Genomic DNA, 24,656 nt, shown 5'->3' with positions numbered 1-24,656 from the left:
TTCCAGTGTGACAAATAACTAGATAAACATTGTGAGTTCTCTGCTTATCTTTCTTTTGCTGCATGAAATTTCCTTAACCCTTGAAACCTATTGTGGCAAAGATTATGGTTGGCATAAATATTACATAAGTAGATTATTTGAATATTACAAGCTCATTAAAAGTTAAAGACTGGGGTGGAAGGGATAGGTAGTAGAAAGAGGAAAGGAACTGTGAAGTTTCTTGCTAGGAGGGGTAGAGATAAATGATTAAAAAAGGGGCAATTATGGGTATCAATTGACAAAAGCAGTCTAAACCTAATTATTTGGCTTTGCTATTCTGTCATGTGCTTAGATTAGCTGGGTTTTTTTCCGGATCAAATGAAGAAACTGATCGATATCAGGATAAGAATTATATTTCTGATCCTGTTATGTGCTGAAATTGTGCTGCCTGACCCCAAACAAAGACAGTTGTCAGCTGCAGTGGATATCCTAAAGTAACATTGCACAATTACCAATGCTATAAAAAGAAATTACCACTGTAAAAGAAGTATAACAAATATCTAATTAAAGGCTTACATAATTGTTCTTCTGATAGTTTCCTTTAAAAATTTAGAACTTATCTATTTCATTACTATTTTTTAGCAGACTGACATAATTGGGTATATTTAGGAAAATAATGAGGTTAAAAAATATACCTGATCAAAAATTATATTAAAATGGGTGAGGAGTGAAAGAAGTCCTACTTCTGAAGAAAGATTATGTATGTGACCAGTCTTTCTCCATTTCTCTAACTCATTTTCTGCTTGGGCTTTTATGGTAGACACTTGTGACCTTCCTCTGTGTGTATATTTCAGAATTAAAATGTCTTAGGGAAAAAAAACATAGTGGACTAGGAGGTTTAGAAGTAAGCCTGTAGGAGCAGCTTGAATGCTAGCACTAAGCATACATGTTCACTGAGTTTCATTTTTTCCATCTGCAAAATGGTATTGACATTATCTGTAAAATACCTTGTGGTCTGCAGGTAAAGGTGCTCTCTCTGAGCATAACGTGACATGAATGTTCTTGGTAGCATCCATTCTCTGTAATGTTTATATTGTATTTGACACAGCATTATAACATTTAGTTTAGCACTGTTCTGCCAGCCTGTTTTTCTGCCATGCCTTGTGGTATTTCCCTATACAGAATATGAAGATCCCCTATACTGCTCCTAAGAGTGAATTGTACCAATGGCACCTGAGAAAACAGCTTTCACAGTGCATGGCAAATCATTGGGAAAATGTGTGTAGCAGTAGTCACTAACTCCACCTTTCCTTTTTCCTTTTCATTCTTCCCAGCACATATGTGTTTTAGGGTAAATAATAATCCCAGTAGCTCTTGACTAACATTACTAGGAGGAAGCAGGTCTTCCTAGAAGGTGAAAAAATAGGTTCTTCATTTTTCCTGTGAACTCACTGCCATGCACTCTGTTTTTATGGGAGAAAAGCCAATTATTCTATGTATATCAGATAGGTTACAGATTCAGTTTTAGGAGTTTAATTCTAACCAAGTAAATTAAAAATCCATGCAGATTAGTGGTCTTTTACATTTAGCTGTACATTGTGTTTTACTGTTTAAAAAATAAGCACTTGGCTTTATCTCCAATGCAGTTACCTGAACTTCACTTAATGTCTAGGTCCTACTCTATTCACTCTGTACATGATGGGAAAGTTAAACTATTTTCTTTTTCTGCTTGTGTGCATTAACAATAGGCCTACTTAAACTGCAGTTTTCATCTCCATTTTGCTGGAAGATCAACTGGCCTGCATTAGTTAAGCCACAGTAATTTAAAAGTGCCAAGACAGCTCTGGATCCAATAGCACAGATAGCAATGACAAGAGGGCAAAAATATCTTCGGAATATATTTAATCTGTGACTGTCAGTATTTCCAAGTTCTTTCTCTCTGTATAGTTTGAAGTTGGCTTTAGAGAAGGAATAATTTGAAAAGAAAAGCAGTTTGGAGGGAGTAAACAAAATGCTAAGATCTTAGCCATTGCTAAATCAGTTTTCCCCTAACAATTTGTCTCCTACTTTCTGAAATATTTTGATAATTTTTCAACTCAAGTGATGAAAGATACTGATTAGAATATTTTTAGCCTCAAGTGTTCACAAAATAATGTATTTTGCTCCCATAATATTTAGCTTTAAATATCGTAGGTTTTAAAAAGTTCAGTGTAGTGAAGTGATGATTTCAGGACTTTCTTTCTTTTACTGGAGAAACCTATTGACTTTGGATTTTTAATATAATTTATAATTGAAAAATTAGCCTTTTTCCCCCCCTTAAGATAAGTGGTGTTGTTATGCACATAATAGGAATTTAGATAATACTGCAAAATGGAACGAAGTAAGTAAAGCAAGAATCATTAAGTCCATCCACCAGCAAGTTAGAAGGAGCTAATGAAAGGCCTTGTTACCTTTCCAGCTGTAGCTAAATGGCTAATAAGAAATTTACTGTCATGAAATATTGCAGCTGAAATTGGAAAGGGGTAGTGGACTGAGAGGTTCGACTGAGGAGAGGTTTAGAATAACTGCAAAAACAGCAGTACTACAAGGAATATTTCTATGTAAGAAGCAAGAAGGAGGCTAAAGCTAACAGGATAAAAATTAATTCTTCTTACTATATACTGGCTGAAATTCCCAGACAGGTGAGCTAGGGTGCATTACCTTTAATATTAAATGTAAATATGCCAGGATTTATTGAGACTTGGACTAAGGAACACTCAAAACTAGATCTACTGCTGATTTTGCATGAGCCTCCTGGTTGCTAATCCAGAAGACTGGATTCATGGTAGTGAAAGCACTACTGGGATGATAGCAGGGAGGTATCACAGGTGTTGGTGCCTGCAATGGCATCATCAAAAGATACTCAGAAGCTTTCTTTGACTTTTTGGGTTCAACTGGAAGCTATTTTATGAGGCTGGAAGACTCATGCAAAAACAGGAGAGGGAAAATACTGGAGTTAGTATTTTCTAGTTTGAAGATACTGTACTAATCTTGCTTTTCTTGTCTTAAATTACTTAGGTTGTATTTTGATTGGTTCATGTCATACAGGTTTGGAACCTGCAGAGCTGAAGTTAAAGAAAGAAACCACCTCAGTACGACAACATCTTTGATTTTTTATATAGAACTTAATTCAGTCTTTCTTATTGTAATTCCAATGTCAATCTCTTTTCCTTCCATCTAGGCCCTGTGTTTATACAATGGGATCACCAATAAACAACAGAGCCCTCTTCCCATGCCAAGAACCACCCATTGCCTTGTCAACATGGCAAGCCTCAGTCCGAGCAGCTGCAGACTTTGTTGTGTTAATGAGTGGTGAAAACTCAGCAGAACCAGTCCAGCTTCAAGAAGGTGAAATACATTTTTCAAGGCAAATTATTTTCCATACTTTTATAACTAGAAATCAAAATTGGTAAATACGTGATTTGTGAAAGAACGAACACTTCCATGTCTCTCTGTAATCTCCATGTCATTCTCTGGAAAAGTTACCTGCTCAAGACCTCAGGATAATTTCATCAGTATTCGAAGTATCTACATTTCTGCATTTCATTGTGGTGCTTACATTTTTTTCCCTCTGTGTTTCCAAACCTAGGTTTCACTTTTCAGAAATTTGCTTTATTTTAATCACAGTGTGCTCGAGTTTTGTAGATTAAGTACCTTATCAGGCTCTCAACAACTTCAGACCTTGGTAGATAACTGTCTTTCAGTTTTAGTTCTCCAGTCTGAGTGTAGTTCAGCATGTGATGAGAAGCAGCCATTGTGCTATATGTATGTGTTGCCTAGAACACATGTAATATCTGAAGAATATCAGATCAGTGCCCTGAAAATCTGATCTCTGTGGGGGGGTTTTGCATTGATAAAACATACCTTTTTCAACAGTAACCAAACAAGGATTTCTTTTGTGTTGGTTATACTTTATTATCTAAACTTCTTTCTGCACAGAGAAGGAAGTTTTTAAGCCTTGTATAAGTTCTACATATAATGAAGTGAGTCTTGTTCTTCTGAAAACATAAAAATGCAATTAATAATGCTCTTTGAAGGAAAGCTTGACAGGGAGCACTACACGTGTGTAATGTGAGCCATTTAAACATTAGATTTATTTTTCTAGACTTGTCGGTTTTACTTTCCTTCAGCACGTTACTATAACACATAGAATTTGCAAATATATTTAGTCACAAAGACCTTTTTATTTGTTCAATTCATATTCCAGAAGTAGATATTCAGCCATTAAGTGTGAAACAGACTGGCTTGCTTTTTGTGTGGTTACTCTTCTAATATGTAATCCTTCATCCTGTTTTGACATCTGCACTGTAAGTGAGGAGTATACTGGTACTGAGAAAAAATAGAGTGCTAGAAGAGCCACTGCTCCTGCGATGTAGTTAGCAGCAACAACAGTTGCTTTTGCTTGTGCTCCTCACTTTCCACAAGGCAAAACAAAAGCGAGCTGTACTTGTGTTGGTTGATCTCCAGGATGTATCAGGGTCTACAGCACAGTAGTTGAGAGCTTGTCGTGCACTACTCATCCTTCTGACCCAGTGCTGAACTGATGCTCTGGCATGAATGTGAAGGAGCTCTGTGGAGAGTTCTGGTTTTCAGATGAGATCAAAAAATCCCTACAAGTCACAAAGAGTTTCTGAAAGCTGGAGGGTTCTTAATCCTGGTGCTCTAGCCAGAGAGTAGTTTTTACATAACTACTTATTTAGCTGCACATTTATATATTAGCACTAGCTCCTACCTTGTATATCTGTTGTAGTGTGGGGCTATTTCTCCTTTTCTGTACAGGTAGTTGAACTTTGTGGGTTTTAGTAAATAGTAAGCATCAGCTGTATTCTGTGGCGTTTGTGTTAGTGCAAACTATTTGACAAAAAAATATACTGGTAAGTAAAAATGTTCATAATGTACTTGCTCTGGCATTAACAGATATAGCTTCAGCATTTTTTTCAGTTATAGTGAACTCCACAAGACTCAAACAATTTTAATGATGTCAAAGATAGCTGAATGCATTAAAAAAATTTAGGAAGTAATTACATCATTCATCATTATTATTTCCAGTAGGAGAAAGAAATTATCTTTAAATTGTTCTTTTGCAAAATTATAAATCGTTTGAAATTTCCTGCTCTTGTTAAACGTTTGCATGGAAAGTTTTTCTCTTTTAACTCATATAACAGGTGATTGTTGTTGCATGATTAGTGCAGTTATGACACAATAGATTTGCTTTGCAGAAGTGAAAAAAAATTCAGTATTACAGGTAGGGAAAATAACAAAATGTTTTGAATATATTATAATTGCCTAAAAGAATTATGTGTAGGAATCAAGTTGTTTTAAAATTACATTACAAGTAAAAGGACTGGGTTGATCTATTTTTCCCATGGACTAATCACAGCCTAACCTCTTGTTTTTCCCAGTGTGTTCTCACATAGTCTGAAGATGTTTTTATGGTACAAAATGCTGTGTTTGGTCAAGAAAGCCACATTTCAGCTGCACTGTTTTCTGTTATCCTAGAGATGGAGCTGTCTCCAAGGCTGACACTGAAAAGTACAATGCAGCCAGAGGATGGGGAGAGCAGCAAAAAGGATTTGAGTGAAGCTTGTGATCCCAATCTATGTGCTGGGTTAGATCATAGGATACAGATGAAGGAAAACAAAACAAAGCTCACTGACGTGAAGACAGTGTAAGGAGGGAAGTGAAGTTATGGGAGAGGTCAGACTGGGAGACAATCTTATCAGTAATGAGAGAAGACACAAGGGTCAGTGAGTTAGTTAAGCTGTCTTTGAGAGAATGCTTCATGGTTCTCTCCAGAGAGAACTTCTGCCAGCAAAAAGACCTTTTCAGTCACTGATCAGTGCTGTTTTCCAACCTGAAGGATTCTATGGTTCTATAGGGAGAACTCACTTTTCATGCCCGTGCACGTGATTTCAGTCAACAACTGTAGGATAAATATATAGGTATTCTACACAGTTCTTAAATATGAATGCAGAAGGTATCAAAAAGCACTGCAGGAAATGGGCTGAGCCCTGAGTAGATATGCAGAGATATTATAAAACTTGGATCTTGCTCTGGGAGGATCCATAGATCGCATGATTTCTAAAATCCTTGCAAAGTAAAAGGGCCTTTGGTACCGTCACTCTTTTTGCATCGGGTCAGCTCTAAATATTGTGTTCATTGCTAATTTGTATAGATCTCTGAATGCAGTACATGCTGTTCTTCTCTCTGGACTGCTAATCTGATTGCCATGTCTTTTAGACATTCTGTTCAAGCTGTTTGTGCATTGTTTTTTAGAAAAAAAAACCCTCTTGCTTGCTCTAACCTGTCTTACTAAACTTGTTTCTCACTGTAACCTTCTCTGATCTCTACATAGCACAGGCCAATACGCTTTCCTTTTAGACAATCTCACAGTTGTGAGAGCCTTCTCCTTTATACCTTGTGCCATTTGGAATAGTTTTCTGTAATTGCTTTTTTACTTCCATGCTTTTTCAGACCATAGTTGAAAACACATGACAGTTTTTCGATTACAATTTTCTCTGATGTTACTTAATTCTTAAGTTTTTACAATTAACATAACTACATGGAGCATTTAGTAATGCTTCGTAGCATTTAGATGCAGCACTGAGTGCAGAACCTCTGAATCTTGTCCTGTGTGTATGTAAGTTAATGGCAAAGTTGTTACTAACTACAGTCTGTGTAGGCTTGGGCCTTTAGCACAGTGTCTATGAATGAAACTCTGTACATCAGGAATTTGGTATTCTGAAATAATATATTGTTGCTACCATGGACAACCTTTTTCTCACAAGGTGGCATTTGCTTGTCTTGGCTTATTTGTAGCTTTGTTAAGATAATAATAATAAAAAACCAAAAGGCAGAGTGAAATTTTTTAGTTATCCTCCTTATTCTTAATGTGTTTGGGGCAAATAAGTCCATTCTGCTTATGTACTGAGAAGAACTTAGGAAAATTACAGGAGTAATATATGTTCACCTGACAATACTGACAAAAGTTTTTTGATGGATGTTGCCTAAAGTGGGATGGGATGAAGGAGTATAAGTGGTTTCTAATCATATAAGAGGCAAAGACTTTATCTGCCTCCCAGAAGACTTCACAAGTGGCATTGTATTGTCATACTAAATAGAAGGTGGAAAACTTGTTGAGGCTAAACTAAGGATTTTTTTCTTTGTCCTTCCTTTGGACAGCCTGACCTTCTTAGGTCATTAAGATAGGAAATCAAGTGATGTTTTGCAACAGTTGTCTATTTCCTTTCCTCTGTGCCTTGTGGTCTCCACTTAGTTGTGTTTTTTTTCTTTTTTTTTTCCCTTTTGATAGTGTTCCATAGTCCTAGTCAGAATACTTTTGAAAAAGAACAAGTATTAAGGTTCTCTCAAAATAACTGAAGTTTGTTTGTTTCCATGTTGCCCTAGCTACAGTCATTTGCACATGATTCATCATATTTTAACTCATGCTAGGCTCTTTTCAAGATAATTAATCTATTAGTATGGTGAAGTAACTGTATTATGACCATAAATTAATACATGGATGTGATTCTTAAACTATATCCTTTTTAAAGGGACAAACAGAAAATCTAAGCAACATTTGTATTAATAAAAAGTGTGCTGTTCTAAAACACCCACCTTATAAAAATGTGTTTGTACATACAGTAATCTGATACCATACTCCTTGTCTCCCCACGTTGTATTCCCATAATGATAAAACTTAGCATATTTTTACCTTCTAATAGAGTCTTGTCTTGTTTTAGCGCCTTCATGGGGTAACATGAGCAAGATGACTTATGTAATATCTCATTTGAATCTAAGCTTTGATTTCTTACTGCCTGATTGACATATTATGTACCTCAAATAGCTGGGTCCAATTCACAAATGATAGTATTGTTTGTTAGAACTTGTCTATCAATTTGATTCTGCCCAGATCACAAAGGAAAGGTTTTGGGTTGTGTGAGATAATAATACAAGCAAGTCAAAATCATAAGATAGCAGATACAAGATTGAAAGAGTTTGATTTTGTGTGCATATGTATGTATTTAAAGGTGTTACTAGATTTCATGTCTGGTGTAATTCTTGGGTAGTAACAGTACAATCATGTTAAGCTGCATTAATAAAATCCCACTTATGGATGATTTATTTACAGGTAAAGACATCAGCAGTTAGAGCAAAGTTGGAGGTGTAAGTAAACAGAACACAGAATCCATGGTGGTTATATAACTGTTCTTATGTGTCTTGATGCAATTATTTTTATTTCCTCCACAAAAATACCAGGATGTAAGGTGGGAGGCTTGGCCCAAAATCTCACGTACATGCAAATGTCAAGTACCTAACGTGTGCTGTGAGACTCATGAGTCTGTACAAATGTTCTTTTGTTTACAGGTATCTTGAGCTGGTACTACTATGTGTCTATGCCAATGCCAGCATCCACCTTCACTATTGCTGTGGGGTGCTGGCAGGAAGTTAAACAGCAGTCCTTCAAACAAAAAGCTGCTATTGGAATAAACACTGAGTTTTCCTTGCCATCATCACAAACTGATTTAAGGTTGGTGTTTATAATATTATGGAAAAATTAGGTGTATGGGTAGCATTTCCATTTACTCCGTGGAATGTGAAAATGAGTCATATTAGCGCAGGAATCAAAATAGAACTTGTTTAATCTGAACAGAAAAATCTTGGCAGGAAAATAATTCCAAAGGCATTATTTCATGGGAGTGGGTTTTTTTTAATGTGAAAGCAGCTGTTTAGTGAGCAATAGGGTTTGTAAATTCCACTCTTGATAGATTTGTATCCTGTATCCTTAACACTCTGCTGCAGCAATGCCATGTGCTATCTTATTTCTTAAAATACTTGACTCAGTCCATTCTGGAAACCTAATGACTCCTACTACAATATTACCTACTTACTTTTTTGTTCTGCTCCATTCTCAATGCCCAGTTAGAGCTGGCCTGTGCAATGGTTTGCCTGGGGTGATGTGCAATGACCAGGTACCTGAAAGATCTAGTACAGTGGTCCCATAAAATAGAATTGGACCAATGATTCTTAGCTGGTTTTGACCAAACTAGTAGAAAATATTTTGGATACATCTATTCCTCCTCCCAGTCTAATTAAAATTCATTAAGTTTGAATTATTACAGAGTGGTAGATGAGCAGAACAATACATGCCTGAAAATAAGATTTTAAGATAGAAAAAAAGTTTCTGGAAAAATACTGTTTGCTTTCACTTGTATTCACCTTAGTTAGCAGAAGTCTCGGACGTGGGACTTGATTTCCTCATATATTACTCTCAGCTTTTCAAATTCATATCATAGCATCCCAGATCAGCCCAGATTGTAATGGACCTTGAAAGTTCATCTGGTCCATTCTTTCATGGGAAGGAGCTTAGACAGAGATATGTAACACCCGTTGGCCCTTGTCTTGGCCAGGTGGCTCCTTGTGAAGAGAGTGACTCTGTGCCCTTTGTAGAATGCCCTTCAAGTACTGAAACACTGTGATGAGGTTCTCTTTCCTCTTCCCTGAAAAGGCCTAGCTCCTTCTGTCTTTCCCCACAGGCAGGTTCTGCAGCCCTTTGTTCATTTTTATGTGTTCCTTGAATTGTGAGGACCAGAAGGAGACACGATGCTTCCCGCAGGTGCTGCCCGCCAAGCTGTGCTCGGAGCGTGCTGATCCGCTCTGTCCCTCTCTCTGCCAGCGATGCCCCAGCAGCTGCAGCCCAGGGTCTGACTGGCCTTTGTAGCTGCAGTGCCACACCAGTGACTCGCGGTCAAGAGATTGTCCCCTGAAATTCCATGTCCCTTTCAGCAAGGCTGCTCCCCAGACACGCGGGTCACAGCCTGTGCTGGGCCCTTTGGTGATGTCACCCCAGGCGCAGGACTGTGCCCTTGTCTCTGCTGCACCCCGCACTGTTCTTGCCAGCCCCACACTTTCAGCCTGTCCAGGTGTCTGAGATCCCTCTCCCTTCTGATTTGTCCACCTCAACAGCTAATCTGGTGAGGGTGCTTTCAAGTCCATCATCCAGAATGTTTGTGAAGATGTTGAACAATGTGGGGCCCAACACAATTTCTTGGGGAACTCCGCTTGTGACAGGCTGCCAGCCTTAGTCAAAACCAGTGATCACTACTCTCTGAGTGTGGCCTGTGCATCAGTTTTGTACCCATCTCATAGACCACCTATCCAGTTTGTATGTTGCCAGTTTGTCCAGGAGAAGGCTGTGGGAAACCGTGGCCAATGGTTTGCAGAAGTCCGGGCAAACAAGGTCCACTACTCTTCCCAGATCAACAGGAATTGTTATTTGATTGTAGAAGGTGATTTGGGTTATAAATTTTTCTGTATTTAACTTTATTTATTTATTTATTTATTTATTTATTTATTTAACTTTATTATCTAAGTATTTAACATTTTTCTGTTACTCAGTTCAAAATTTTGCTGAAAAAATACTTGTTTTTTAGACAGCTGTTTTGAATAATACTTTCTTAGCATTAAGACAGTGGAACTATTGAGACTTTGGAATTTGAGGACTTAATATGGATGTTTTTGTTGGAATTTAAAATAAAATTATTCTGATGTCTTGGTTGATTTTGGTTAAAAATGCTAATTAATCTTGACAGTAGAAATTTTCATACGTTATGTAGGATCAGTAAGAAGTATCTGTTCTAATTTTAAAATAAATTATAGGTTCGATGAGCTTCTAGAAATTGCTTTGTGTTTATTTCTTCGCTACTTATATGCTTATAATATGACTGCCTCTGCAAAAATAAGCTGTAGATGTATTCTTCTCAAAAGTACAACACATTTGGTAAGAGGAATTTACTGATTTGGGTGCAAAAGATTATTCTGGCTCACTGTTGATAGAACAAATGAACATTTCTGGGGTTTTTTTTGGTAAAATTTCTGAATAGAGGGAAATATGTTTGTAATTTTTTGTAGTAAAAATTAGTGGAAGTTTTAATCAGTGTAATGGTCACAGTTATAAGTTTATCTGCATGATGGTTATTGGATGAGTTAATTGGCACAGATAGTGTGATGTATCTGCGGCAGTTAGTGGAAGAAACAGAACTAATGAGTCTTGGGAAAAAAAATGACAAAAAAATTCCAAAAATACTCTGCAAATGTGGTGTGTGTTGTACATAGACAAAAAAGGAGGCCCTAAGTGTACAAGGTTGTTTTGCAGCTAATCAGGACATAAAAATCTGTGTCCCTAAATATGGGCTCTTACAGTTATATGCAGTTAATCTTTAGTTAGGAGTTAGGACAGCAGAGGTAATTTCTTATTTTAGTCAGTGAGACCAGGTCACCAAACCAATATTACTCACAGTAGCAGACATTTCTAGAAAGGGTGTGAAATGGATAGACAAGCAAATATTAAGCATGTGTCTCAGATAAGATAATGGAGATAAACTTTAGGGCAGCAGGAAAATAAAGGAATTCTTAAAGAAACTGTTGAATTGTGTAATTTGTAATGTAATTTGTGTCGATGTGCCAGTGAGTTTGACCTAAGGAGGCTGTATCAAAGTAAATGCTAAATGGAGCTATGATGTTTATAACTTTTTATCTCCTTATGGTCATTAAGGAATTGGCAATCTTTATAAGAGATAGGGTGCTAGCTTTCATGTTCCTGCCTAATCTCAACTCTGATAATAAAATGCAAAGTGACATAGTTTTAGAGCAGAAATATACTAGATTAAACCACCCTTAGAAAAAAACAATTGTGTAGCAATGGATGTGGTTTCTTTACATATGTAGTCCATGAAAGGACTCTATGACTTCTTTGACAGAAAGACTTATGTCTAAAGTGTGCTCAAGTGCTAATATTTCAACTAAGGTAAGGTGCTAAAGGTGCTAATACTTAGCAAAATCTCATCCTTTTCTACATGTCATCCTTTTGTTTCCTGTGTCAGCATGATCTTCCAAGCATGAGTGCTTTGGGCAATGCTAAGTGCTTTGCCTGTTGAGGCATAGTAGAACCAGATTACTTAAATTGAAGTTTCAAACTAAGGAGAGGCTGTGCACTGTAGAGAACATAGGCTAACAGGTGAAAACATGAAGCTGATTTCTGTCTAGATAAGAATCTATTTGGGCAGATAACTTATTGTGAAGGTATATGACTCAGTGTTTAGGAAGGATTTGATTTACCCCTCCTTTCTTCCAGCTAGAGCTCTAAATAACCTGTAAAAGTACTATAAAGTAAGGTTGGCCTTATGTGGTACTATTGAATGTCTAGCATGAGAAGCCTAAATTGACATCTACTGGGTTTTTTTACATCATCATCATAACAATAATGATAAAATTTTCTTGAAGCTTCTGGAGAATTTTAATAACAACAACAGAAAAAAATCCCTCCTGGAATTACATTGCAATTGAACCTAAAATACTTGTATTAATGTTATGTTAATATGCATAGAATTTTGTTTTCATAGCCAAGTTTGTATAGGAATTTTCTGAGTAAATATTTTTGTATTCTTATTAGTTCTCTTTACATATATTTTGAGCACTTATTCTTTTTATGCATATCTGTTATAAAAACAAGGAGTGTCTAGTCTCTCTCTTGAGTTATGAGTTCTACTCAAATGTAGTAGTGAGTGTTTCAAAGTGCTGCACATGTGTGAACAGGGTGAGAATGCAAGTGAGCTGGTTCTATGGAAATTAATTCTGTCATTCTGATATCTAGAGAATATCCTTGTCTTAGCATAGTCAGTTGTGCACATTTCTGATATCACAGTTAAGTATTGTTTTGTTTTGTTTTGTTTTGTTTTGTTTTGTTTTGTCAGGTGGCATGAAGAAATCTGTGGTCATGTGGAATATCCCTGCCGTTTCCAAAATCCTGCTGCCAGGTTGCAAGCAGTCATTCCTTATAGAGTCTTTGCTCCCTGGTGCCTTATGGAAAGCTGTGAAGAACATTTGCTTCAGCTAATTCCTCAGTGCCTCTCAGCTGCTTACGCCACACTGGGTACCCACCCCTTTTCCAGGCTTGATGTTCTGATAGTTCCTTCCAACTTTTCCAGCCTGGGAATGGCTAGGTAAAGAAACTTACTAGTATCCAATCTGCTGTATTTTGTTAGACTCCTTCTTAGCAGCTAGTTAACAGTGTCAAGTTTCTGTCAATATAAAGTTGCTGTGCTATTTTTCTTAAACCAAACTTAAAACTCTTATTCTGACTTCATGTGAGTAGGTTTGTTTGCCTCCTTTGTTTTTAATTTTAGTTTTAACAGGGCATAGAGAAGGGAAGTATAAGCTTATTAGAAATGCGGGTGTGAATTTTTGTCAAACTGAAGTTCTTTAGTTTGTTCTATTGATCTAAATACTTGATGTCATTGTCTTGTTTTCTTTAGGCATTGATTTTAGCCTTATATTTTTGACAGAATAGGAGTATGTTAAAATCCAAATCTAAAGTTTCTTCATAAGCATTTCCAATGTATGGGTTTCTAGTCAAACACTTATCTTCAGAAGCTGAAGGCAAATAGTAAGGATTATATTATCAAGTTTTCATGGAATTGTGAAGGCTCTCAAGCCTGTCCAGGTACCTCTAAATGGCATCTGTTCCCTCCAGCAATTTGACTGTACAACTCAGATTGGTTTCATCAGCAAACTGGCTGTGTGCATTTGATCCCACTGTCTATGTCTGTGTCTGTGTCAGTCCCATTACTGACCTCTGAGGATACCACTTGTCACTGTTCTCTACTTGGACAATGAGCCATTCACTGCAACCCTTTTGAGTGTGACCATCCAACCAGTTCCTTATCCACTGAGTTGTCCTTCCATAAAATCCATGTCTCTCCATTTTAGAGACAAAGGTGTTGTGCAGGACACTGTCCAATGCTTTGCATTCAAGTAGTTGACATCAGTTTCTTTTCCCTTGTCCACCACTGTTGTAAGCCTGTCTTAGAAGGCCACCAAACTTCTCAGGCATGATTTGTCAGTAGTGCAGCCATGTTGGCTGTCAACAATCACCTCTTTATCTTTGATGTGCCTTGGCATAGTTTCCAGAAGGATCTGCTCCATGCTTTTGCTGGACCTTGAGTAGAGACTGACTGGCCTGTAGTTCCCCAGGTAATTCTTCTGTACCTTTCTAAAAATGGCAGTTGTGTTTCCTTTTTTCCAGTCAGTAGGAAATTCACTGATGCCAGTAAGATCATGGGCCTGCAGGCCATGTTTATTCCCCATGCTGCATGCATTAGCATGGAGGCTTTTAGGTTGGGCCCTTGAGGAAACTAACTTACTAGCTGTAATTCCTTTGTGCTGCTCTTGAGGTGCCCTTGTGCTGATCTGTGACCTCTCTTCAGGCTCTGGACATCATATGAGTGGGGTGGATTGAGGTTCCCCTTCCCCAGCAACTTTAGTTTAAAGCTATCTTCACTGATCTGGCAAGCCTAGCACTGAAGATGCTCTTACGCTTCTCTGACCGATGGACCCTATCAGCACGTAACGTTTCGCAAACGGGGTCCCATGGTCCAAGTCACCAAATTCCTGGTGTGGCACCAGTCCTATAACCTTTAGCTGATTTGACTGGCCCTTTCAAGCTGTAGATTTTTTTTTTCCTACACCTTTCCTCTTGCAATCCTCTTTTGGACTAAAAGTAGAAAATTATGTTGGCACAGTAACAATATTGTATAGTTTTTAGTAGAAGGTTACTTGCTTTTTTAATTTCATTTGCATCTAGAAAATGTAAAACTTTAGCATTCAGTCACCCTCTGTTATATAAGGCTCATTGCTTTCTAGATACCTTTTACTGGTTACTGAGTTTTCAAAGGTAGTTCTTCACTCAATGAAGGCATCAAGTTGGTTTGTGCACCTACCACAGATTCTCCAGTTCTTTGCCTGGTGGTTTGATTTGAAGTGAGGTGTGGTACTGTGTGCCATATTTTTGAAGCCATATGAAATTTGTTGCTGCTCAGCAGTCTTCTGTAACTTCAAAGGCATGGTACTAAAGGGTTGGCACAGGGCCTTGCTATAAATGGGAAAGAATCCAGTCATTTGACTTAGCTGTGAGATAAGAGCAGGGATCTGTGGAATCGTGAAAGGCAAGACACAGAAATAGTTCAAAATGAGAGAGAAAGCAGATAGTGATGTCTGGGCCAAAATTACAGCACACAGTAGGAGAAATCTTCACGATTTAGCTGTTGATATGCTATTGCTCTATGGGAAATTTTCAGTGCCTTCCCTGCATGTACCTTTCCCAGAATTTATAGGAAAAAGGTACCTGCAGGGAGTTCTTGCAAAACCATCTGTCATTATCTTAGTCCAGACTGCATGTTCAGAATACTATAATTGTGTTTTCTTTGTGAAGGAGATGAGGAAAACCTGTTCTTTTATTCCCCTATGCTTCATCTAACCACTGTCAGTTCCAAGCAGTCGATATAATTGAAAATAAGGATGAAAGAAGGGGTGTGCATACTTCCTGATGCCTGTCATTTAACAGTGCATCAAGCCAAACACATTCCAATTTTTCAAAATTTAACTAATTTAAGAACTAATTTAAGGTGTTTAAGTTGAATTTGGGCAGGAGATTAAGTGACTCATAATAGCTCATTTGTTCTTCTTGTATGTGATTTTTCCAACAGAAACTTCTGTGTCTATAGCAAGCTACTTAAATGGTTAATTCCTATGCATGCAATGATAATTGCCTAAATTGCTTAAGCTAACAATAAGCTGTGTGCAAATCCATGTCAAAACCCACACAAGGAAAAAAAAAGTTAGCAATTACCTTGGGTTAAAGGTTGCTGTAGTATTTATTTTTTTATCTTCTAGTCTATCTGTAGCAGTACAAACATAATACAGCATGCCAGCACATAGAAGCTGTTGTTATGAGCACTCTACGTGGACTCCTGTCTACCAGGGAAGGAAACAGACATGAATTTTAGTCATTATCTGAAGTATTAGGGCTTTACAGCATTTAGTACTTTTCTTCCTCTGTTAATTATATTTACTGTGGTTTTCACATGTCAAAATGCTTCTTCTTATTTAGGAGAGGTGTTTCCCCAATATATTAGATTGGTATGAAATTATGATAGTTCTTGCACAGAATTATCTAAGTAGGTGTTTTGAACTGTCTATTTCAGTGGCAGCTACTGTGGGTCAGCTGCATTTCTCTTGAAGTCTGACAGAGGCATTACAAGCAAAACTGTAGCTGAAAGCATATTCATTGTGCTTGTGTTTTCTGTTCATATTTTCCTGTGTTTTTAAATTTGCTACGGACTTCTGTATGGAAATATATAATAATTGCAATAATTTCCTCTTGCTTCCTACAGTTCTTTGAAGATGGAGGGTTTAGTTTTGCACACTTTAGTTTTACTCTGTTTTAATTTACATGATTCTGTATAGCTTCTCCTAAATTCATGCTAGTAAAAGAACGATGTGGCCTACACATCTTTGTTGGTGATATTATGTTGAACTGTGCAGAATTTAAATTCATAAAGCATTGTGGGCCAGATTTAAGTATCTTAAAAGCCTGAGATTCAATGCTTTCTCTAGAATGTTGAGAATCTCATGAACATGTAACAGCAATTAGTGATCTAATTTTAAGTTCTTTCACTAGAAGAAGAGAGTTAATTGGAGTAAAAGGAGTAAGGAAGTGTGTCAACTATAAGGCCCTAGAGATTCTAATTAGGTTGTTCATGGAAGAGATCCCTGACCTCACACTACATTGAAAGGTGCATATCATTCATGAGCTCAGAGAATTAAGAGGTTAAAATCAGGAAATTAAAAGTAGCACTATGTTTTCATGCTGTTGATAATATGGTACTTCCTGTGGAGTTGTCGACCCCACTGGCATTTAAGTATCAGAGGTATTTCACAGTTGCAGATGCTCTCATATGACCCAGCAGTTACTCACATGAACAGAGCTGAATGAAAGATTTCAGATGAAAAGGGTCTGTGTATTCACTAGTTGTTTGGGCTCTTCAAATCAGTTCACTCCCAATCCAGATTTTTTTGATCCCATTTGAAATCCTAGTGTTTCGACGTCTCTTCTCACAACTTGATTTCCTTTTTTTTTTTTCAGAACCTGAAGAGACTCTGAATTCCTTGTTCTTTTTCATTCCCTGAGGAAAAACATTCTTTCAAATACAGAAACTCTAACTCTTGGTGCCACCTGAACCTGCACTTGAGGCTATGACTTTTCTTGCAGGGTTTAACTACTTTAGCTTTTTCACAGTCACACCAATCCCTTGTGTTTCTGTGGTGTTAGAAACTGCTTAGCAGCTTTCTACTTCTTCAGAGTAAATGTGCCAATGTTTATTTTACTGTCCTGAGAACTGTAAGCCTTTGCATTCAGTTGAAATTCTCTCTTTGAAACAATGTTTTTTAAAGTTTTGTTTCCAGCACACATTGTTTGAACAACGTAAGATTACTGCTTTTTCTGTTTGAATTAATGTATTAATGTACTAGTTTTGGACTAAGTGCTAGCACAAGGAAATGTTCTTATCCAAGTACCATGTATAAATAATCTTTCTAGGTGCATCTCATGTTGCTGGGATCTAAAAGAGTATGATGAGGAAAGTGTCCTTTGGTATATACCACATTCCTAGTTTTTTGTGACTATGGGATAGATGGACATCTGGTCTAACCTAGTTCATCTGTACTTACAGATGATTTTACCCAGCAAAGCTAGTGAAACCAAAGAATTTCTGAGCAACATTCTGACATTTTCAAAAAAGGATCCTACTGTTAGGTTATTTGAATTTTATTTAAGCTCTAAAATTAGTGGCCTTATTTTCAACTATGCTGGACACCCTTGAAACCCAAATGGTGTTAGATGATGAAGATACTTGGAATATTTATAAATCAGGTTTAAATTCCTGTTCATAAAGATCTTACTCACTCTTTTCCTGTCATGTTAAAAAATTGTCTTTGGTATGTACATCTTTCTTCTTTGAAGAAAGAATATCTGTTTCTTAAAAGTTCTGTATCGGCAGAACTCTTGAGTCTTTCCAGTCTATGTCACCAAGGTTGTTAACTTCTTAAATTGAAAAGGGAGAAGGCTGAAGCAGCCTCTTTGATCAGTGCGTCTGTAGCCATCATTTGTCTGTTCTGTATGCCTGCAGTGTTACGATGACAACTGATAAGCCTGTAGAAAATCAGCCAGGACTACTGGAAAACATTCAAATGTCAAAGTTAAATGTAAAACCTTTAATATTATTCAGTCTTGCAGAACTGCATTTTACTATCAGATACAACTGTAGAAGCCTTTTCTGAGTCAATACAAATGCAGTTGTTTTAATTTGACAAAATACTCACAAGAATAATCCTTTAACATTTAGTTTATTTTTTACATATCACTAGTTGGTTATCCACACAGAAATAATCATGCAGGAAATTTAAGGCAAAAAGTAAAAATATGGTGAAAGAAAAATTGAGTCTTAGCTGTGATAGTAGTAAATCAGAGTATGTAGCTGTACAACACAAACATATGGACTTAGTGGCATTTAGAAGTTGCATGACTTGACACAAAGACGTAGCCGGGGCGACCACCAAATCACAGCTGAAATGCAAAGAGTAGATTTATTTCATTGACCCACCAACAACATTGGGCAGGGACCCACAGGAACACAGGCTCTGTTAGGCTTAGTTCATCCCAGTGCAAAGAGACCCATGACAACACAGTCTCTGCTAGGCTTTGTTCGCCCAAGTGCACAGTGGGGTGCCTGCTGCCTGCCCCACTATATGTCATGCACACACCGTTTATTACAAGGCAGTATTTTTATGATCTTGCTCTCTCCTAGCAAGAGGCTCAAGCATGTAGAGCGTTATCTTTGCACAGGATTTCTACTTCTCCAAACAGGTAGAGGATGAACACTAGGCATAATAAATGGAGTTTTACAACGGTGACAGTTGTAGTATTCCCACCTGCAAGGTTACTTTGAGAGAAACTATTCTCTCCTTCTCACCAAATCTTCTGCTTTTAACCCTTTCATTGCTGAAGATATTTGTTGACCCTTAGCTGAAGTCTGAAGTATGCTTTGGTACCACTGCAATCACTGTCCTCCATCCAGTTGTCATTTTGTATCAAAATAGGATTTGGAGTACTTCAGGTGTAATGTATTTCCTTATTAATGTGCCTTGTTGGTCTATTAGCTCATAACGGATGCCGTTTTAACAGAGAAGCCAGATGTGTATTCTCCAGTATCAGGAGGATTTCTTTTGCCTTTCTGATAGTTTTCCAAAGAGCTTTCTCAATGCTTTTGGAAGACAAGGTACAATATTTACCTGTCATAAGATGCTTCTCTTATGGGATAGTATCACAAGAAGATAACATCTCAGTCTGACATTCCTGACCAAAATGAATACAAAAAAGGATGTTTTAGAACATGTGGACTTACTTATGTTTCAAGTATGCAACTTTGCATTGTTACTATTTGTAATTTTATGAGATGAATAAAGAGTAGTGTTTTAGGAGTTTAAAACTCACTTGCTTCTTTTGCTGTGTGGCATATGAATTCTTAAAAGGGCTTTTGGTCATTGAAGCTGGAGAGGTAGTGGGGCTCTTTTGATGCTGCTGTAGAATGCATGGTTTTAAATGCTAGGATTAGAGTTATGGCAGAGCCTGCTAATATCATTATAGTTAAAAGTGCCTAGGAATTTCCAATATAAACTTGTATTTCAGTGATTTATAGCTGTAAAGTCCTGTTCCCAGCTTAAAACTGACATATAGTGGTTTGGCTTAGGAAAAATGAATGTGGCTATTGTACACACGTGTGTGAGAGGCCAGCATGTTTCTATGCATATTGTATATGTATATGTATAAATACATGTATATATATATAGTATATGTATAGGTGTGTAGGTAATACTAATGATTTTATTTTTATTGTATGGGTTGCTTGGCATTTATAAAGTAAAAGTATATTTTTTCCTCAAAAGTGACCTATTTATAGAGAGCTAGAACATGGAGAAATGAGAAAATTAATTGTCATTAGTGAACACTGGGTTTGTAATTTTGAAACTAATTTTTAGAATTCTTTCTCCCTGTGCCTTACTTTATCTCTCTCAACTTTTTTCTCCTACCAGTAGAGATGTATAAGATGATTGAAAATTAGTTTTGCTTATAGATAAGTAACAATATAGTCTATCTATTGTTTAATATTCAGTCAGCAACATTAGACCATTCCACTTAATTTTCTGAATCATACAAATAGTAGAGTGCTCATAAATGCCAAGATTTTGCATGTATATGCTGTGAGTGGTAAAAAAGAAGCTAATAAATGCTGCCAATTGTTTTGAAGCCATAAGCTCAATTTTTAAAGGGCCAAAAGAAAGACAGTGTTCAAAGCAGCCACAGGCTTCTGTCATGCAATTATCTCTGATCTGACTTGACATACCAAGTATGTGAAGCTTTCTTAGTCTCTATGATAATTACTAGTAGTCTGCAATTTACCAGCCCCACCTAGGAAGAACCTGATCCAGGTAACAGAGCAGATTTTAAATGTAGACTGCAAGACCAACCATACTTAAAACAAATGGAAATACAGAGAAATCATTAAATCCATGCATATTACTTTACCTCTGGCATCAATTGCCAGGTGCTAATGTCAATCTTTTTGCTGTAGATTTGGTTTCAAATTGAAACAAAACACCACCAAAAGTATGCAAACAAATTGGTGGCTTTATTTTCCTTTTTGTAGTTTTGTTTGTTTTGTTGCTTACAGGAGTATGGTTTAAGGATCCCTAGCCCTTTTCTTGTATGAGTGGTAGTTTGAGTACTTGCTAGTGACAAGCTCAGAGGAGGCTAAGAGAAGTCATGCTCCTAAAAACCATGATGTTGCTGAGCAAAAACTATGCAGTCCTGTCCTTATGAGTAGTAGTGAGGAATATGAGCAGTTGAGTGATCCATTCCTAAGCTCCATCTTTTGACTCTGGCCAGGGAAACTTTTTTACCCAACAGAGTTGGGTAGGCAGTTTTGGTTTGCCTCTGCTCTGCTTGCCTACTCCTTGCCTGGAGCAATAGTTTTTGCTACAACTGTGACACCACACTGTGCCCAGTTTTGGGCTGCATGTTTATGACAGCCACAAAGTGAATCAGGCCTCTGCTGGCATTATTAGCAGGTAGGAGAATGTGTTATACAAGAAGAGACTGATAGGGCTAGATTTGTTCAGCCTGGGAAAAGACATTACTGAGACTAATCACTGTCTCTTGCTAACTGAGGGCATGGTTGCAGAAAAAGAGAACCAAAGCCATGGTTCTCTCAGAAACAGGGAAAATATATGAAGCAACATTCACAATGTTATAGGTAAAAATTATCAAGTCGAATTAACAGGTTTTTATTTTGTGACCAGGATTTGGTCATAGATAGCCACAATCAAAAAGGCAGTTCCAAGCCCAGGATCGGTGCTGGGTGAACACAGATCCGACCTCTACCACATCGGATCACCTCTGTTCACAAATGCTGTCTCTGTCCAGTCAGTTTTTATACACTTTTCTGCCTGAGGCAGAAGTTCTCCTATTCTTCTTTTTGCTTCGCATATTCATGGGTCTCCTTTTCTCTCTGCTGAGGTGGACAAAGCTGTTTCTGGGAAGCAGTGAGTGCTGATATTGAGGTACGGGAACCTGGTATTGAGATGCATGTTCCTGATGATGCTCCTGACGACTCTGACTATCTTGATCATAGATATCTCCGTGTATTCATTGCTGGGTGTCTCCTGGATGGTCCAGGAAAGGGCCCATCTCTGCAAAGAGCCATGCTTTTTTGTGCAACCTTTCCCTGGCTGCAGCTTGTGATTTAAAACTTAAAGAATTTTTTGTACAAGCATCATTTATTACATATATATATTTTTCACATAAGCACAAATTATTCCATAACATATGTTACAATAACTTGTAGTGATAGATTTCAGACTAGATACAAGGAACCACAGTTATTGTGGATATGCACTGAAACAGGTAGTCCAGGGAGCTTGTGGAACCTCCATCTAAGGAGGTGGTGAAAAGAGGCCTCTTCAAGCTTGATTTTTTTCCCAAGATTCCAGGTCTTCAGTGCTTTTACCTGTGCTACTCCCTTGGTTTTATGTTCTGTTACAAATTACACCTCCCCCTCCATATTACCTATATGACTCATTCATGCCACCACAGTACTTTGAAAGCCTTTTAACAATTAAAGTACTTAGTTTTCAGATAATCTGGGGAAGTACTAGGAATGTATTCATATTTTGTCGGTAACTAATTGGTGGGTATAGATGTTACAGGAGATCTTTTGAAGAAACCTAATTCCTTTTTCCTCTTCTATCCTTTGCAAAGGTTAAGTAAGGAACTGTGCCCATATCTTTTGGACCCAAACCCTGTGTTCTAACATTTCACCAGCATTTCCAACCTTTTCTTGTTTGTGATAGTAGGTACTAGCTATCTTCCAAGTTTGAAAGGTATACGCCAAACTTCTAGGCTGCTAGGACTAACAAAAATCTGTCTTTAATTGAAATAAGGCATGGTATTCTGTTTTTTACTCTTTGTTTTTTTAAAAAAATACAAGCATTTTCATTATTACCTCTAATCCTGGAAGATGCAAATTTCACATGTAGATGTTCCAGTACACTAAAAATAATAATAACAGCTATTGGAATTGATGGTAAGGAATGGGATTTTTAGTGACAGCAGGTCTAATATCCTGCTAGAGGGTTCTAATATTAGTCTTATTGCATATGGTGTCATCGTCTATGAAATGTTTTGGGAATACACTGATTCTGTTCAATTCTTTACAATTTGTTTCAGAATGTGGTTAAGCCTTTGGAGATGCCCACTAGGTACTCCTGTAGCATGATTAGCTCAAGAAAACCTGTGTGTATGGCATTGTGAGTGTGGGTAGTGGTGGTTTTATTTGTCATACAAGTTTTTGTCCAATGTCAATTTTACTGATTTAGTTGAATGAAGAGATGTATTTCTTATAATGTTTTTTGTTTTGTTTTCCACTGGGAAATCATTTTAGGTGACATAAAGTTACAATATGGGACATTTCATTAGTGATTAAATATAAGTGTGACTATCATTATTATTTTTCTAAAAGTTTTTATATTTCTGATAATGTATGTTGAGCTCAGACTGAACCAATGGTATAGTATTATACAAGAAAAATGGCTTTAATTATTTCCTTGTTCATCTCCCAATCCCTTAAAAAAATCCCCACAACAAGCAAGCAAACAAACTCCTCTTGTGCTGTCTTCCACCTTCAGTTCTACAACAAGTGTTCATGCTTAACTCTGTGGAAAAATATGAATCCATGAGCCAAAAATCACTTACCTGTTTTAGAATATGTAATTATTTAAAATAATGTGAAAGTAATTTAAATGGCTAAAAAAGTGCAAAATCTGTTCCTTCTCCAAACATACGACATGTGGTTTATGATTGAATCTGTTTTAAATTAGTGCCTATATTTTTGGTTTGGTTTTCCACTTCATGTGTTCAAAGAAGCAATTTAATTTTGTCCATACAATTTCAACTTCAGCAACCAGGTAATATATGCAGATGATGGATTTTCTTATTTTTAATGTACTACAATGAATGTTATGGTCCCTGTAATGCTCGTGTAAATAATGAGTAATTCCAGTAAGTTCTGGGTAGATCTGTCCTACGTGTATGAGATCATAATTTGTCTATGAAACTTCAAATGTTATGGCTAAATAATAAAAAAATAGAGAGGTGGGTGTCCTTGTAAATATTTGTGCTTTTCAGCTGTTAGTTTAAGATGAGGTAATAAACACTAATGTTTCTAATTTTTTATGACATTTTTATACTGAGATATTGTTGAAAGTAGGAGTTCTTGTACAAATCATTATTTGCACAATGGTTTAGAGCTTGTTGCAGAAAAACCTGATTCTAGTGATGGCTTCCTCATCTTATTTATTTAAAACTTTTGGCACATTGGAATAGAAATTATTTCTCTTATCTGTGATTTATACAGATGTTGTCTTTGATGTATGACTGGTCAGTTGTATTCAAAGTCACTTTCTGTGAACATACCAATTAAGCATCTTTTTGCTTATCAAATGAAACCAGGGAACAGAGACTGGATTTTCTACTACATGTGTCAGCTACAGGCGCTTTAGAGGGGGGTGTGAAAGACTGTGTTGAGACATTTCCACTTTAGTGCTAATAATGTGTATCACTGATTCTTACACATGGAAGAAAAAGATGAGGAAAAAAGAAAAGTATGGGAATTACCCCTTCACTCCATCTCCTTGTCTTGATTCCAGTGTGTGTTATACTGTATTCTGAGTTCATTTGCTTTAATGATTTGTCAGAGGCCTAATTGCCAATTCTCTCTTGCTTTCAGCTGCAGGGCTATAGAAAGCCGGGAGGTAGTGTGGAGAAAGGCAGAACCATGGTTCTGAAATAGATGTGTTGTGAGGAAGATCAGATAGAGGATAAGCTGAGGGGATAACATAGAATAATTTAGACTGGAAAAGACTCTTAAGGTCACTGAGTCCAATCATTACCCTAACATTGCCAAGTCCACCACTAAACCACGTTCCTAAGTGTCACATCTACATATCTTTTAAATAACTCCATTGATAGCAACTCAACCACTTCTCCAGGCTGTCTGTTCTGCTGTTTAATAACCCTTCTGGTGAGGAAATTTTTCCTAATATCCAAACTAAATGGCCCCTGGCACATCTTGAGCCATTTCTTCTTGTCCTATTGCTTATTACTTGGGAGAGGAGACTAATAGAAATGA

At 37.1% G+C, this 24,656-nt stretch overlaps 1 protein-coding gene across 4 annotated transcripts in view; it reads left to right on the top strand.

Annotated features, from left to right (window-relative positions):
- The window catches only part of AOPEP (aminopeptidase O (putative)), a 196,385-nt gene that overhangs the window by 11,950 nt on the left and 159,779 nt on the right, over positions 1–24,656 (top strand). For all 4 annotated transcript variants that reach the window (XM_054004179.1, XM_054004177.1, XM_054004176.1 and 1 more), the window contains 3 exons: positions 3,200–3,366; positions 8,386–8,548; positions 12,771–13,019. In XM_054004179.1, the coding sequence (XP_053860154.1) occupies positions 3,216–3,366; positions 8,386–8,548; positions 12,771–13,019 (563 nt within the window). In that variant the 5' untranslated portion in view covers positions 3,200–3,215. The remainder of the gene's footprint in view (positions 1–3,199; positions 3,367–8,385; positions 8,549–12,770; positions 13,020–24,656) is intronic.

The sequence above is a fragment of the Vidua macroura genome, chromosome Z (genome assembly GCF_024509145.1).
Source record: "Vidua macroura isolate BioBank_ID:100142 chromosome Z, ASM2450914v1, whole genome shotgun sequence".
NCBI classification, from domain to species: domain Eukaryota; kingdom Metazoa; phylum Chordata; class Aves; order Passeriformes; family Viduidae; genus Vidua; species Vidua macroura.
Note: the sequence above shows the minus strand (reverse complement) of the source record. Positions and strands in the feature narration are given on the sequence as shown.